This window comes from Gavia stellata, unplaced genomic scaffold, assembly GCF_030936135.1.
Source record: "Gavia stellata isolate bGavSte3 unplaced genomic scaffold, bGavSte3.hap2 HAP2_SCAFFOLD_42, whole genome shotgun sequence".
NCBI classification, from domain to species: Eukaryota; Metazoa; Chordata; class Aves; order Gaviiformes; family Gaviidae; genus Gavia; species Gavia stellata.
The window spans coordinates 742,168-755,692 of NW_026776913.1; the positions used below are offsets into that span (position 1 = coordinate 742,168).

Genomic DNA, 13,525 nt, shown 5'->3' on the forward strand with positions numbered 1-13,525 from the left:
ACTCACTGCTGCAGAACAGGGCTGAAACCTCAGCAGCCCACTTCTCACAGCATATTCAGGCAGCACCAAACCAGTGCTTCAGCCATGGAGCTGAAGGAAGGTCTCCTAGAAAAGTAAATCAGGGGAGCAGGGTGTGTAGCAAGGGGAGGGTCTGAAGGAAATTGCTTTGGTTTTGCTCAGAAAAGTCTCCCCTAGCTTCTCAATGACTTTTCTTCCTTGCACAGGTCCCCATGCCCAGAGGCAGCAAATGTCCAACAGCAGCTCCATCACCCAGTTCCTCCTCCTGGCATTCGCAGACACGCGGGAGCTGCAGCTCTTGCACTTCTGCCTCTTCCTGGGCATCTACCTGGCTGCCCTCCTGGGCAATGGCCTCATCATCACCGCCATAGCCTGCGACCACCACCTCCACAGCCCCATGTACTTCTTCCTCCTCAACCTCTCACTGCTTGACCTGGGCTCCCTCTCCACCACTGTCCCCAAAGCCATGGCCAATTCCCTCTGGGACACCAGGGCCATCTCCTTTGCAGGATGTGCTGCCCAGGTCTTTTTCTTTCCCTTCTCAATGGTAGGTGAATATTTTCTTCTGACCATCATGGCCTATGACCGCTACATTGCCATCTGCAAACCCCTGCACTACGGGACCCTCCTGGGCAGCAGAGCTTGTGTCCACATGGCAGCAGCTGCCTGGGGCAGTGGGTTGCTCACTTCTCTGCTGCACACTGCCAATACATTTTCACTACCACTCTGCCAAGGCAATGCTGTGGACCAGTTCTTCTGTGAAATCCCACAGATCCTCAAGCTCTCCTGCTCAGATGCCTACCTCAGGGAGGTTGGGCTTATTGTGGTTAGTATCTTTGTGGACTTTGGGTGTTTTGTTTTCATTGTGCTGTCCTATGTGCAGATCTTGAGGGCTGTGCTGAGGATCCCCTCTGAGCAGGGACGGCATAAAGCCTTTTCCACGTGCCTCCCTCATATGGTCGTGGTCTCCCTGTTTATCACTACTGCCATGTTTGCCTACCTGAAGCCCCCCTCCATCTCCTCCCCATCCCTGGACCTGGTGGTGGCAGTTCTGTACTCAGTGGTGCCTCCAGCAGTGAACCCCCTCATCTACAGCATGAGGAACCAGGAGCTGAAGGTCACACTGAAGAAGCTGATTCTGTCAGTAGTCTCTCAGAAGCATTAACCTGCCCGTGTCTCTTTACAAGTCATTCAAATCCACCTTGGAACCTCCTGTGCTTTGGGCATTTTATGTGTGATAACAATGTTTATCCAGGAATGGCTGCATCCACTCCACTCCACCAGAGGCACGAACCCAGCCCGTCTGACCCAGAGGCCTGTTTGCATGTTTCTGGCACAATGGTACAGCCTCCCGTGTCGTGTCTCCGTAATAAAAGGGGATTTCCTCATTGCCGGTGTCTGGTGGTTGGGTTCTTCCAAAGCTGAGGTCAGGTTGAAGAAATTGCCCTTACGAGGTCATGCTGCTTTGCTTGGGCTCTCCATGGGCTCAGGGGAGAAGGGCATGGGGCAACGTGTTAGGGAATGGGCCTGGGATGAGCCTTCACCTGTGGGTTCCCAGTGTCCCGGGAGATGGTGAATGATCCACAGGGATCTGCCTGGGACTGGCTCCGCATGGCTTGCAGGCACCACAGCCTGCTCGCTCTGCAGAGCACCACTGCCAGCTTGGGGTCCTGTGGGGAGCACAGCAAGGGGGCAAGAGAGGCCAGCCAGGCCAGCACGGACACAATTCCTTGGGAAAAGGCTCTCTGGGGGCAGGGACATCCCTGGACAAGAGCAAAGGAGCAACTCTGTGCTTCCAGGGGGGCAATAAATCACCAAGAGAAACCTATTTCTGCATGCACCAGCTCGGGGCAGGCTTCTCTATTGCTGGGGCAGCCGGAGCAGCCTGAGGAGCCCCTGGGCCAGGAGTCTTTTCCCGGGAGAGGGACTGGCACAGAGGGTCTTGCTGGCATTGGACGACAAGGATGTCTTGGAGACAGGAGCAGGGGGCACAGGGAGACACTGGCCTCTGTCTCCTCATGCCATGGCTGGCCCTCAGCCCTGGAGCTGATGGGAAGGCTGAGACACCTCTCTGCCCCCCAGGAGTTACAGTGACTTCCAGAGGGGCTGGGGCTGGGGGGTTGAGTGCGCAGAGCTTTGCAGCACCCATCAGTGGGCACTGCCGTGGGGTCAGCCCAGAATGGGCTGCTTTTCTGGGCTGGGTAGGGGAGAGATGGGTGGGAGGTGGGAAGTGATGGGGAGAGCCAGAGAGGGACTGGGCTGGGCTTGAAAGTGCTCGGGAAAAGAACACACTAAAGTTAGCTGAGCTGTTGGACCATGCAGGGTGCGGACTCACGCGAGGGGGTTGGTGGTGCAGAACCAGGGCTCGTGGAAGGCAGCTGAGACTTGCAGCCGCGGGAGGGATGAGGCTGCTCTGTGCTTTTGGTGGCATGGAGAGTTGGGGAAGGTGGCCCAGGGCATTTGTAACCCCTCAGCCTTTCTCGCTGGCTGTTTCCAACACTGGCAGCACACCCCAAGTTTACAGGTGAATTTTCCTGCCTGTCCATCTCCATTCTCCTGCTGGGCTCAGAGCTTGAATCACTTTGCTTGAAACAAAGGACCTCCAGGATGGTCAGGGACTGGAGCACCTTTCCCATGAGGAGAGGCTGAGGGAGCTGAGCTAGTCCAGCCTGGAGAAAGGAAGGCTGAGAGGGACCTCATTGCTGCCTGCCAGTGCCTACAAAAACATTCTAGAGAATAGAGGAAGAGGCTTTACACCATGGTGCATGGCCGGAGGACAATAGACTGTGGGTGGGAGGTGAAAGAGGAGAGATTAAGCCTGGAGATAAGGGAAGTCTATTTCACCATGAGCTGAGCCAAGCGTTGGAGCAGGTCACACAGAGATGCTGTGCAGACTCCGTCCCTGGAGGTTTTCAAACTCTGACTGGACCAAGCCTTAAACAACCTGGTCGGACACTTTTTTCTGGCAGGTTGGACTGCAAAACTCCCAAGGTCCCTTCCGACTTGAATTGATCCTATAATGTCAGGCCCTTTTTCTGACAGCAACAGAGCAAATGTTTATGGGACAAGAATCTTCCTCTGCTGCATGTGACCACCTAAACTAACATCTAAGCCAGCAAAGAGACGTCAAGACCACCGTGTGACTCTCTCTCTGCAAAGACTGAGGGGTATCATTGACAGTCCTGAGCAGGAACTGTCTTGGGGGCACAGGGCTCTGTGTGTTGTAAATACTCTGATTTTTTTAAAATAATCAAAATGTGATCATATAGAAAGGTTAAATTTGATTAATAAATGAAATAATGAAATAATAATGAAATAATAAGATACAAATGCATAAGTTAGGATTGTGAAGTTAGAAACAATAACCATAGGAACCTCACCAGGGAGTCACTGTTCCATTCTAAGGAACTAATAGTAACGAGATGGAACAATGAAGAATTGAATAGAAAAGTCTTGCTTGAGTCCTGTGACCATGTGACCTGATATGCACCAATGATGCTGCTTGGAAAATTCCTTACCTTTCCCATCTTGATTTGAATATCAAGAATGCCGATCAATAGATATTAATAGAAATAACCATTGATTATTTTAAGTATGGATATTGATAGAATAGTATAGTCCAAAGAGCGATTAATAAAAATTAAATTACATATATATTTTGTATGAAGGTAACTAGGTATGATTTATCTGTGATTTATTCATAAACTAACTGTTGAACAATGTAGCATTGTGAAGAGGTAGAATTTGCTTGTCAAGAGAATGATAAGTTGTAGGCCTGGTCAGTAAACTGGGGAAAACTAAAGAAGATTCCAAGAATGGGATTTTGCAACCAACCTGAGCATGCGCAAAGATTGGGTTCAACTAAAGGACACCATGAGGAAGACTATGGCCGACCACCAGAGGACCTTTAGACGACCACCTGTATACCTGAAGGCGCATGCGTCACGAGCATTTACATATATTAATGAGTTCTTGGAAATTGTATGAATATGTTAATTGTTGCTTGGAAATATGATGAATATGTATACTTTGATTGTATATAACTTTTGTAGCAGAGAAACTAAGCACGCACACGAGGTGGAGCGATCCCCTGTGCGTCCAGCACTGCAATAAAGAAGTGCCTGCTCACCTACATACACTGTGTAGATGAGTTTTTATATTACAGATTTGTAACATGTGCAAGACACAAAATGACCTTTTTTAAAATGCTGCCAGCCTGATAAGAGACATGTTTAGAAAATGTCAATAAAAATAAAGCAAAGAACTAAACATGAAGATGCAAAGCAAAGAAAATGTTTAAAAACACTTTTCAGCTTTTAAAATCTTCATTGTTTTATTTTCTTGTGTTTTAATATACTGGTCAATGGGGGGAATTTGTGTCCTTGTTCTTTTTTTTTTTTTTTAAAAGGAAGGTTTTTTCCAGAACTGGGTTTAGATGTAAGACACAAATGCCTTCAGCTATGGGGACACAGGCACCTCCTGCCAGTACAGATGCCCTGGACACCCCCTGCCCAGCCTGAAACTGTAGCTCCCGAGAAGCTCTGCTCTCCCACACATCCTGTCTGATAGCTGCCAGTCCCGTGCAAAACCTCAGGTACACTCAGGTCTCTAAAAGTGGCCCTGGATATTTTATGGTCAGACAGACAAGGTCTGCCTGGAAAGATGAACAAATCTGCAACATTAAAAAAACATATATAAACACATTTTCATCAGCTGAAACAATGGAGTACTTCTAATATAATGGCAATGTTTTCACACCATGTCAGAATGGGAATTTGCAGGAATTGCATTGATCATAGGAGAAAAAATAGTCATCTCCTGTACTTGCATTACGACTACTCTATCTATTATATTACGTTGCATATTAAATGTCCCTCATCTTTCAGGTGTTCCTACCTCTCCTGGTTAAATGATCATGTCTAAGGGCATCTTTTCAGCAGATGTATTGGGACATTTGCCCTTCCCATTGCTGGCCAGATTTCCCACTCCCCTTGCTCTTTGTTCATTCAAATACCGTCCACCCATCTGGTTGCTGCTTTGAGCGTCAGGGAGTTAGAAACTTGCCCCATCTTTCTGAAGTCACGTTAATTCTTTAATCAGCTCCTTAATTGCGTTTCTACCTATCTCTTCCTATCTCTCTGTCTAAACCATTTCTTGCACGGCTATCGTTGTTGGCCATCTCCACCACAGGATGCCCTACACTGTCCCACACTTGCACCTGTTTCCCTGCAGGCTGTAGACCCACTATCCGCTTCCCCACCTTGCTGTCACCCTCACAGGTCCCTGCCTGTACCGATGTCTCTCTTTGAAACAGAAAGCCATGGGCTGATCACAGACAAACACCGCCAGCCCCGGTGACCTCTTGTTGCACCATGGCATAACCCTTCAAGTGACATTTCATTTTCTCTCATGTCTAGTCTCAGCCTCCAAAGCTTTTCCTTTCTCATGCCTCTTCCTCTACAAAGAAAAGCTTCATCCTCTCTGAAACCACTTTTCAAGTAGTTGCAGGCTACTCCAACATTGCTCTGGCCTCTATGTCATGAGGCCAAAGCAGCCCAGGTCCCTCAGCCTCTCTGCACGAGTCACGTGATTCAGCCCCTTCACCCCATCTTGGCAGACGTCCTCTGGACCTTCTCCAGTTCCTCCCCACTCCTGCAGAACATGGAGCCCCACACCAGGACACATTATTTTGGATGTGGCCACACCAGTGCTGAGTCAAGGAGGGAGGTAACTGCCCTTGTCTGGGTCGCCACGCTCCTCCTAATTCAGCCCCATATGCAGCTGGCCTTATTCGTGCCCAGCATGCTCCACTGGCTCCTAGAGCATCCCTTGTAGTGACCATGGCCTTCTCCATAGGGACACTCCTCAGCCATCAGCTCCAAGCTTGCCCTGATACATGCCCTGATGCAGAACTGGCCACTTCTCCTTGTAAAGCTTGGTGAGCTTTCTCTTGGAGAAATCTCAGAGTTTCTCGAGGTCCCCCAGAACTGAAGCTTCATTGTGTCAGCTGTTAATGGGTGCGTGTAGGTGGCTCACCCTGTCCTGTGGTGCCTCGAACAAGACGACAGCATGAGGAACTGAAGGACATGATGGATCATAAAAGGAGGTACTAGTTTAATGGACTTGCTGACCAAGGTAAGAATTCCCAAGGCAGCCATCCCAGAAACACCAAAGGAGAGCAACAGGCAAGCAAAGCCAGGGCCAGTGGGTAAAGTGAAAACAGAGGTGGGCTTCTTGTATGAGAGGCATTGAGGATGACCAAAGGGAAGAACTTGGGATGGGGGAATCAGGGAAAAAGGAAGTTGGAGGTGAAGCAAAGGGTACAAGCAGGGCTGCTTATGGACACCTGCCAAGTAGCCCTCAATCTGAGCAGGGACATCAGCATGGCTGGGCACACCTCTGCTGTGCCTGTCCAGGAATGCACACAGAGAGGGGAGCAAACAGGAGGAATTTGGAGTCTGTGGGCAGTTCCTGAGCTGTAATCTGACTTAGATACCAGAGACACAGTCAGACAGCTCACACCACTGGAATGTGGCCATGGCTGGATGCAGGCTCTTGAGGAAGGACGGGGCAGGTCAGTGAGGAGGGGAAGTTGCCCTGTATGTGGGCGAGCAGCAGGAAAGCATGGAGCTCTGCTTGTGACAGACGATGAGCCAGATGAGAGCTGATGGAGCAGGATAAGTGGGCAGACCAACGTGGGTAACGTAGTCGGTGTCTGCTGTGGACCAACCGTATTCGGAAGAAGCAGCAGATGAGGCCTTCTTCAGACAAGTAGAAGCCTCTCGTTCACAGACCTTGGTCCTCATGGGGGGCATTAGCCAGTCAGGCATCTGCCCGAGGGGCAGCACAGCAGGACACAAGACACCCAGGAGGGTTCTGGAGGGCACCGAGAACCTCCTGAGCATTCAGAGAGGGTGTTAGGAAAGTCAACGTCCATCTCGAGTTCAATCTGGTAATTCAGCCTGGATGTGAAAGGCCTCAACAAAGGATTCAACAACAGTCCAGGAGCAAGAGGAAGGCTTGGGAAAATGCAGGCCTACTGCTAGATGGGGCAGAGACCCTAGTGACAGAGAGCACAGAAAGGGCCAAGGTACTCCATGCCTTTTCCTCTCTGAGTTTACTGGTAAGACCAACCTTCAGGAATCCCAGGCACCCAAGACCAGAAGCAAGGAGCAAGGAAGACTTTCTCTTGGTGCAGGAGTCTCAGGTTAGGGAACGTTTAAGCAAACTGCACATGCGTAAGTCCTTGGGACCTGAGAGGATGCTCTCATGAGTGCTGAGGAAGCTGGCTGACGTCATTGTAGGCCACTTGAAACCATGTGTGCAAGGTCATGGTGACTGAGTGAGGGTCCTGAGGGCTAGAAGAAAACAAAGGTAAAACCTATCTTGAAGCAGGGCAAGGAGGAGGATGCAGGGAGCTGTCAGCCTGTCTCCCATTATACCCCTATAGACAAGCTGAGCAAATATGGTCTAGATAAGTGGAAAAGGAGGTGGACTGGAAACTGACGGAATGGCTGGTCCCAGAGGGTTGTGTCCAGTGGCACAAAGTCCAGCTGGAGGATAATCAGCAGTGGTGTTGCAAAGGGGTTGTTACTGGGTCCCATTCTATTCAACTTTTCATTACAGTGCTGGATGATGGGACCAAAGGCATCCTGAGCAAGTTTGTGGATGATACAAAATTGGGAGGAGTGGCTGATACACCGGCTGGTTGCACTGCCGCTCAGAAGGACCTGGGCAGGCTGGTGAACTGGCTAGAGAGGAACCTCATGAAGTTCAACAACGGGAAACACAAAGTCCTGCCCGTGGGCAGGAATAACTCCATGGCCCAGTACAGGCTGGGGGCTGACTGGCTGGAAAGCAGGTTTCTAGAGAAGGATCAGGGGGTCCTGGTGGAAACCAAGCTGGCCACGAGCCAGCAGTGTGGCTGTGTGGCAAAGCAGACCTACAGCCTCCTGGGCTGCATTCAGGAGAGCTTGGCCAGCAGGTCGAGAGAGGTGGTCCTGCCCCTCTAGTCAGCACTGGTGAGGCCACATCTGGAGTGCTATGTCCAGTGCTGGGATGCCCAGCGAAAGAGACATGCACTTACTGGAGTGAGTCCAGCAAAGGGCCACAAATATGATGAAGGCACACAAGCATCTCTCACAAGGAGAGGCTGAGAGAGCTGGGACTTTTTAGCCTGAAGAAGGGAAGGTTCATGGAGATCTCATCAATGTGTATCGATACCCAATGGCAGGGAACGAAGATCAGGGAGCCAGACTCTTCTCCATGCTGCCCAGTGACAGACAATGGGTAGAATCTGAAGCACAGGAACTTCCATCTCAACACAAGAAAACACTTTTCTACTGTGAGGGTGGTTGATCACTGCAACAGGTTATCCAGAGAGGTTGTGGAGTCTCCATCCATGGAGATACTCAAAACCCAGCTGGACCCTGTATTGGGCAACCTGCTCTAGACTAGGCTAGGCAATCTCCAGAGATACTGCCAAGAAGGGTCAGAAGGAACCAATGGAGGTGTCTAGTGCTACGATGTGCTCTGAGCAGGGAGAGCTTGTCAGTAGGATCACGTTGGTCAGTGCTTTTCCACTTGAGTTTTGAAAACCTCTGAGCCCCACACTCTGTGCTAATCAACTATGAAAGTGACTGGTTGTTTTCTTAAACCTCAGTTGAAATTTCCCTTCTAGCTTCTTGTCCTCATTGTCTCTTGTCCTCTTCTGCCCTTCCTGACTGCCAGGCAGATCCTCATGCCTACTCTGACCATGGACAATCACAACCTTCTCTCCAAGTGTGGCCTCATTGAGATCCCCTGCGACTGCACAGCCAAGCATTGGTGGCCAGCTCCAAGCAGAGCTACACCCTGGGGGTCCCTGCGTGGGCTCAGAGGAGGTCATGTGGAGACACCCAGCACCTCACACAGAGGGAATGTGGCAGTGCCTGTGGGCTGGCACCAAGGTAGAGTTTGAGGCAGAAGGGGTGAGCAGAGAAGCCCTCCAGCAGCTCCTCTGCATACCTGGTCAGGGAGTAATGCACTTGGTGGTGCTCGTGAGTGAGGACGATGGCATGGGAGGGGAGGTACTACGAGCTGTGGTGCAGGGCACTGGGGCTCAGCCCTGCTCTGGGGCCTGCCAGGGTCTGGGCATGTGTGAGCCCATGCAGGTCTGGCTGTTCCCCCAGTGCAGACACTGAGCCCAGCAAGAGGATGGAGCTGGTCATATTTCAAAGATCAGCCTTCACCTGGTCCACGGTGAATGGCCAGGGCTGGAAATGGCTGGTATGGGGAACGAGGACTGGGCGTGACTTTGGGGTAAGGGCCAGCGCATGGGGTGGAGGAGGCTGTCTCAAGGACATGTGCTGGGCACAGAGACCAAGGGACAGCAGCAAACTCATACGGCTCCCCAATATCTTCCCAGGGCCCCGAGTTCGTGGTGCTGCTCTGCAGAGCTATTTGGCTGTGGTGCCTGGGGCCACCAGTGACTCCACACTGGCCTTGCTGGTCAGGGAGGGAAGCAGCTCCAGCTGGATGGGGATGACTGCTGCTAATCTCCCCAGTGCTCTGGGGAGATCCCATTTCATTACAGGGATGCCATGGGGGAGGTATAACCCATGAGCACACAGCGGTGGCAGTAGGAGGGGTGTGAGGTCACCATCACTATAACCCATGAGCACACAGCAGTGGCAGTAGGAGAATATGAGGTCACCATCACTATAACCCATGAGCACACAGCAGTGGCAGTAGGAGGGTATGAGGTCACCATCACTATAACCCATGAGCACACAGCAGTGGCAGTAGGAGGGTATGAGGTCACCATCACTATAACCCATGAGCACACAGCAGTGGCAGTAGGAGGGTATGAGGTCACCATCACTATAACCCAGGCGCACACAGCAGTGGCAGTAGGAGGGTATGAGGTCATGTCACCAGTGGCAGCCCATGGCCATCGGGGCTCGGTGCAGAGCGGCCGTGTGCTGTCACAAGGGCATCACGGGGGACAGGAGCTGCCCGGCCCCATGCCTGCGAGGCCGAAGGAGCAGCCCCTGCAGCCCTGGCTGGAGCAGTCGGGGTGGGGGTGGCTCGGGGGCACCGCAGGGATGTGCCAGGGCACGGCGCCAGGGGGAAACCACAGACTTCCTGCCTGGGCGTGATGGGGGGGAGCGCGGGGAGCGCTGCGAGGCCACGTGGGCTGTGGTTTGTGCACCTGCAGGCTGCAGCTCCGGAGCCACCCGCGGGGAATAACGGCCCCTCGGTAACATGCCAAGAGTCAGGGATGCATGTGAGCCTGCGGGCTGCATGTCTGCTGCCAGGACAGGGACACATCCCAGCTCCAGCTCATTTGAAGGGACCTTCCATGGGGCTCTCCAGGGAGGGACAGGCGAGCCAGCATTCCTGGCATGGGGCTCTGGCCTGGGCTAAGGCCCTTTCGCAGCTGCTGCTCCCAGTGCAGCGGGGTCTGTAGCAGGGGCAGGGGCTGTTCCCTTCCCTTCCTGACACAGCCCTCAGTGCAGTCCCAGCCCTGTGGTTCCCATGGCAGGGGGATGGCTGGACACTCGCGCCTTGGGCTCTTGGATGTGCCCAACATAGGAGATGCTCAGTGCTCCTGGTCCACACAGCAGGGTTCAAGGGGTGAAAAAATGCATTTCCCCCACTACAACCGGTCCTGTCCTGTGATGTCCCACCACCACAGTGACGTGACATTTGCAGCGGAGCCATCCCTCATATATGGTCATGAATTGAACTGGAGAAGTTCATTGGAGGGCTCGGCTGTGTCGGAGGGGAGATAGCTCCCGATAATGTCTAAAAAGGTGCTGCTGCTGCTTCGATTGGCTCCTTCTGTAGCTGGGCTGGCATGTGCGGAGATATATTGCCATCCCGCTGCCATTGTCCCCATGAGTCCCCAGGTGCTGTGGCAGGGAGTGTGGCAGAGCAGGGATGCGCTGGCAGGGCAGAAGGCTCAGGATGGGCACAGAGGGACTCCTGTCCCCTGAGGTGCTGTGGCTGCTGCTCTGGGTGCAGCTGTGCAGAGGTAAGTGCCGACTCCCTTGTCCCACAGCCCAGGGCCAGCGGGTACCAGCGTGGTCATCGGGATCTGTCTGGGAACGGGGTTTCTTTGCAGGTGCCACTGAGACGAGGGCCAGAAGGTGCTCAAGTCCATGGACCCTGTGCCTTTCCCTGTGCCCATCTGGGTGGGAGAGAGTGTCTCCTTTTCCGGGGTTCCAGTGTTTAGGGCAGCCTCTGCCTAGCTTGATTCATAGACACCCTGTCCTGGGGTACCCTTTTGGACACCCCCCTCTTCCCCAACACGGTGCCTTTGGAGCCGATGGTGGCCTAGCTAGTGATGGCAGCACCCAGAGATCCCCAGGGCACTGCCAACCTTTGGGCTACCCCAGAGGGTTTCTGTGCGGCTCGCTGCCCCCTTGTTCCAGGGGAGCCCTGACCCCATGACAGCAGTTCGTACCTCTCAGAGAGAAGGGGACCGGGCATCTACAGTAGAGAGACATCCTTCCTGGGGGGCCTGGCTCAGTGCAGGGACTGAACTGACACCAGAGGCGAGGAGGGGATGTGGGTTGGGGGACCATCGGGATCGTCTCGGTCCTCCCTGGGAACATGGAAAGCCCCGGCATGGGGTTGGGTTTGGACGGTGCTGGGGCAGGCGGTTTGCATGGGAAGCTGCAGGCCTGGGTGCCTGGGGCTGTTCAGGGGGTGCTGGGCTGTGGAGGAGCGGGTGCCCAGTGCAGGGCTGGGCAGTGTGCGGGTGGGTATGGGCGGGGGGGCACGTGGTCATTGTAATGGGAAAAGGTACCTTGTGTGGTGGGATGGTGAATGACTCAGCCGGGCCAGAACTCAACACCCCCAGCCTTGTGCAGCCCCTGAGGATAGAAGGGACCCTCACATTGTACTGGGGACAGCCTGGAAGGGAGTGGGCTCCCACCCTGGTACCTCTGACTCTACCTGGGCAGGGGGTTCCCCCAGACATGCAGTGCTAAGGCTTGGTGCTCTCCTGACCCATCCCATGTTGTTGTTTAAAGGAGCTGCGGAGGTGAGGCTGGCGGATGGCGGCAGGCGCTGTGCCGGGAGAGTGGAGGTGAAACACAGGGGCCAGTGGGGGACCGTGTGTGGTGACTACTGGAGTATGAACGATGCTGCAGTGGTTTGTAAGCAGCTGGACTGTGGGTCTGCTGTTGGAGCTCCTCAGTACGGACAATTTGGACCAGGATCCGGCCCCATTTGGATGGATGATGTTGGCTGTAAAGGCACCGAGTCTGCCCTGTCTGACTGCACACACAGAGGATGGGGTAAACATAACTGTGGTCACGGTCGTGATGCTGGAGTGACGTGTTCAGGTAAGGGGTCAGCTGTTGCCTGCCTTTGGGGCTGGGACAGGCAAAGGAACCTGGCTGTGCCCTCAGGGAGCAACAAGCAGATGTCTAATCAGGGCCCAGTGTGGCCAATCACACTGCCAAGCCAGGACTGTCGTTGCTGGTGTAATCGGTCTCCAGGGAAAGCCCAGTGGGAGCCTACCCCAAGGCAAACTAACTCTGCCTCAGTTTCTCAGCCCCGCCTCAGTTGGTGTCTTGGGCTGCAGATGAGTCCTCCATCCCTGGCCCAGGGTGTCCACTGGGCTTCATCGATCTCCACCTATTCTGCCAGTTCCCAGACAAAAATGCTGAGGGTCCCTGTCCTGGAAACACCACGGGGGACTTGCTTGGCACCCCACATCTTGGAGGACTGGCGTGAGATGGCTGGTCACACTGGGTAGTTCCCCCTCACAGACATGAGCACCTCGACTGAATTGAAGGGACTTTTTAGAGTGGTGGGCCCTGGGCAAAGGAGCAGGGTGGCCACAAAGCCCTTTGCTGCCTGTCCCGAGGGCTCAGCTGTGTGATCCAGCACTGCGAGGCCTCAGGGCTTGGTGGCTGCTTGACCCTGGCTGCTTCTTCCATCGCCAGAGTCCCAGGCTGGCGCTAGGATGTCCCTGGGACTGTGACAGCCCTGCGGGGACATGACCCCGTGCAGGTTGTGCTGGCCACTGCCCAACCTCTCCTGCCTGCCCACATCTCCCTACACTGCCCCATGACACCAGGGACTTTGGCAGCACTTGCAGATCCTCATCTGTGCCGGCTGTTCCGTGAGAGTAGGCATGGGCCCAGGGGGGCATGTGAAACTCCTGCCCCTCTGTCTGGCCGTTGATCCGGGTTGTGCACACATCCAGGCAGAGCGTTGTGTCCCTGGCTGAGAACATCCCCCCTTGAACAGGCATCAGAGGGGTCTGGACAGGCACCAGCCATGATTACAGCTGCAGCATTTCTGTGCTCTGTGACATCTCCTGCTTAAAAGGAACCTCCCAGCACCCTAGAGCACCCCTGGGAGCGTGTTGTATTTATGGCTGTATCAAGGTGATGGCCCTGCCTGGTCGCTAGCTCTGCAGGGACTGAGCAGGCTGCAGCAGTCATTATCATCTGGGCCAGTTCTTGTGGACCCAAACTGCGCACACCACTGCGGTGATGGGGGGACC

The 13,525-nt window shown here is 53.7% G+C and overlaps 1 protein-coding gene across 1 annotated transcript; it reads left to right on the forward strand.

Annotated features, from left to right (window-relative positions):
- The first annotated feature begins 226 nt into the window (after positions 1-226).
- On the forward strand, positions 227-1,183 carry LOC132321422 (olfactory receptor 14A16-like). The gene has a single exon (XM_059834919.1). It carries the CDS (start codon positions 248-250, stop codon positions 1,181-1,183), a length of 936 nt encoding a protein of 311 aa, XP_059690902.1. The 5' UTR covers positions 227-247.
- The last annotated feature ends 12,342 nt before the right edge of the window (positions 1,184-13,525 follow it).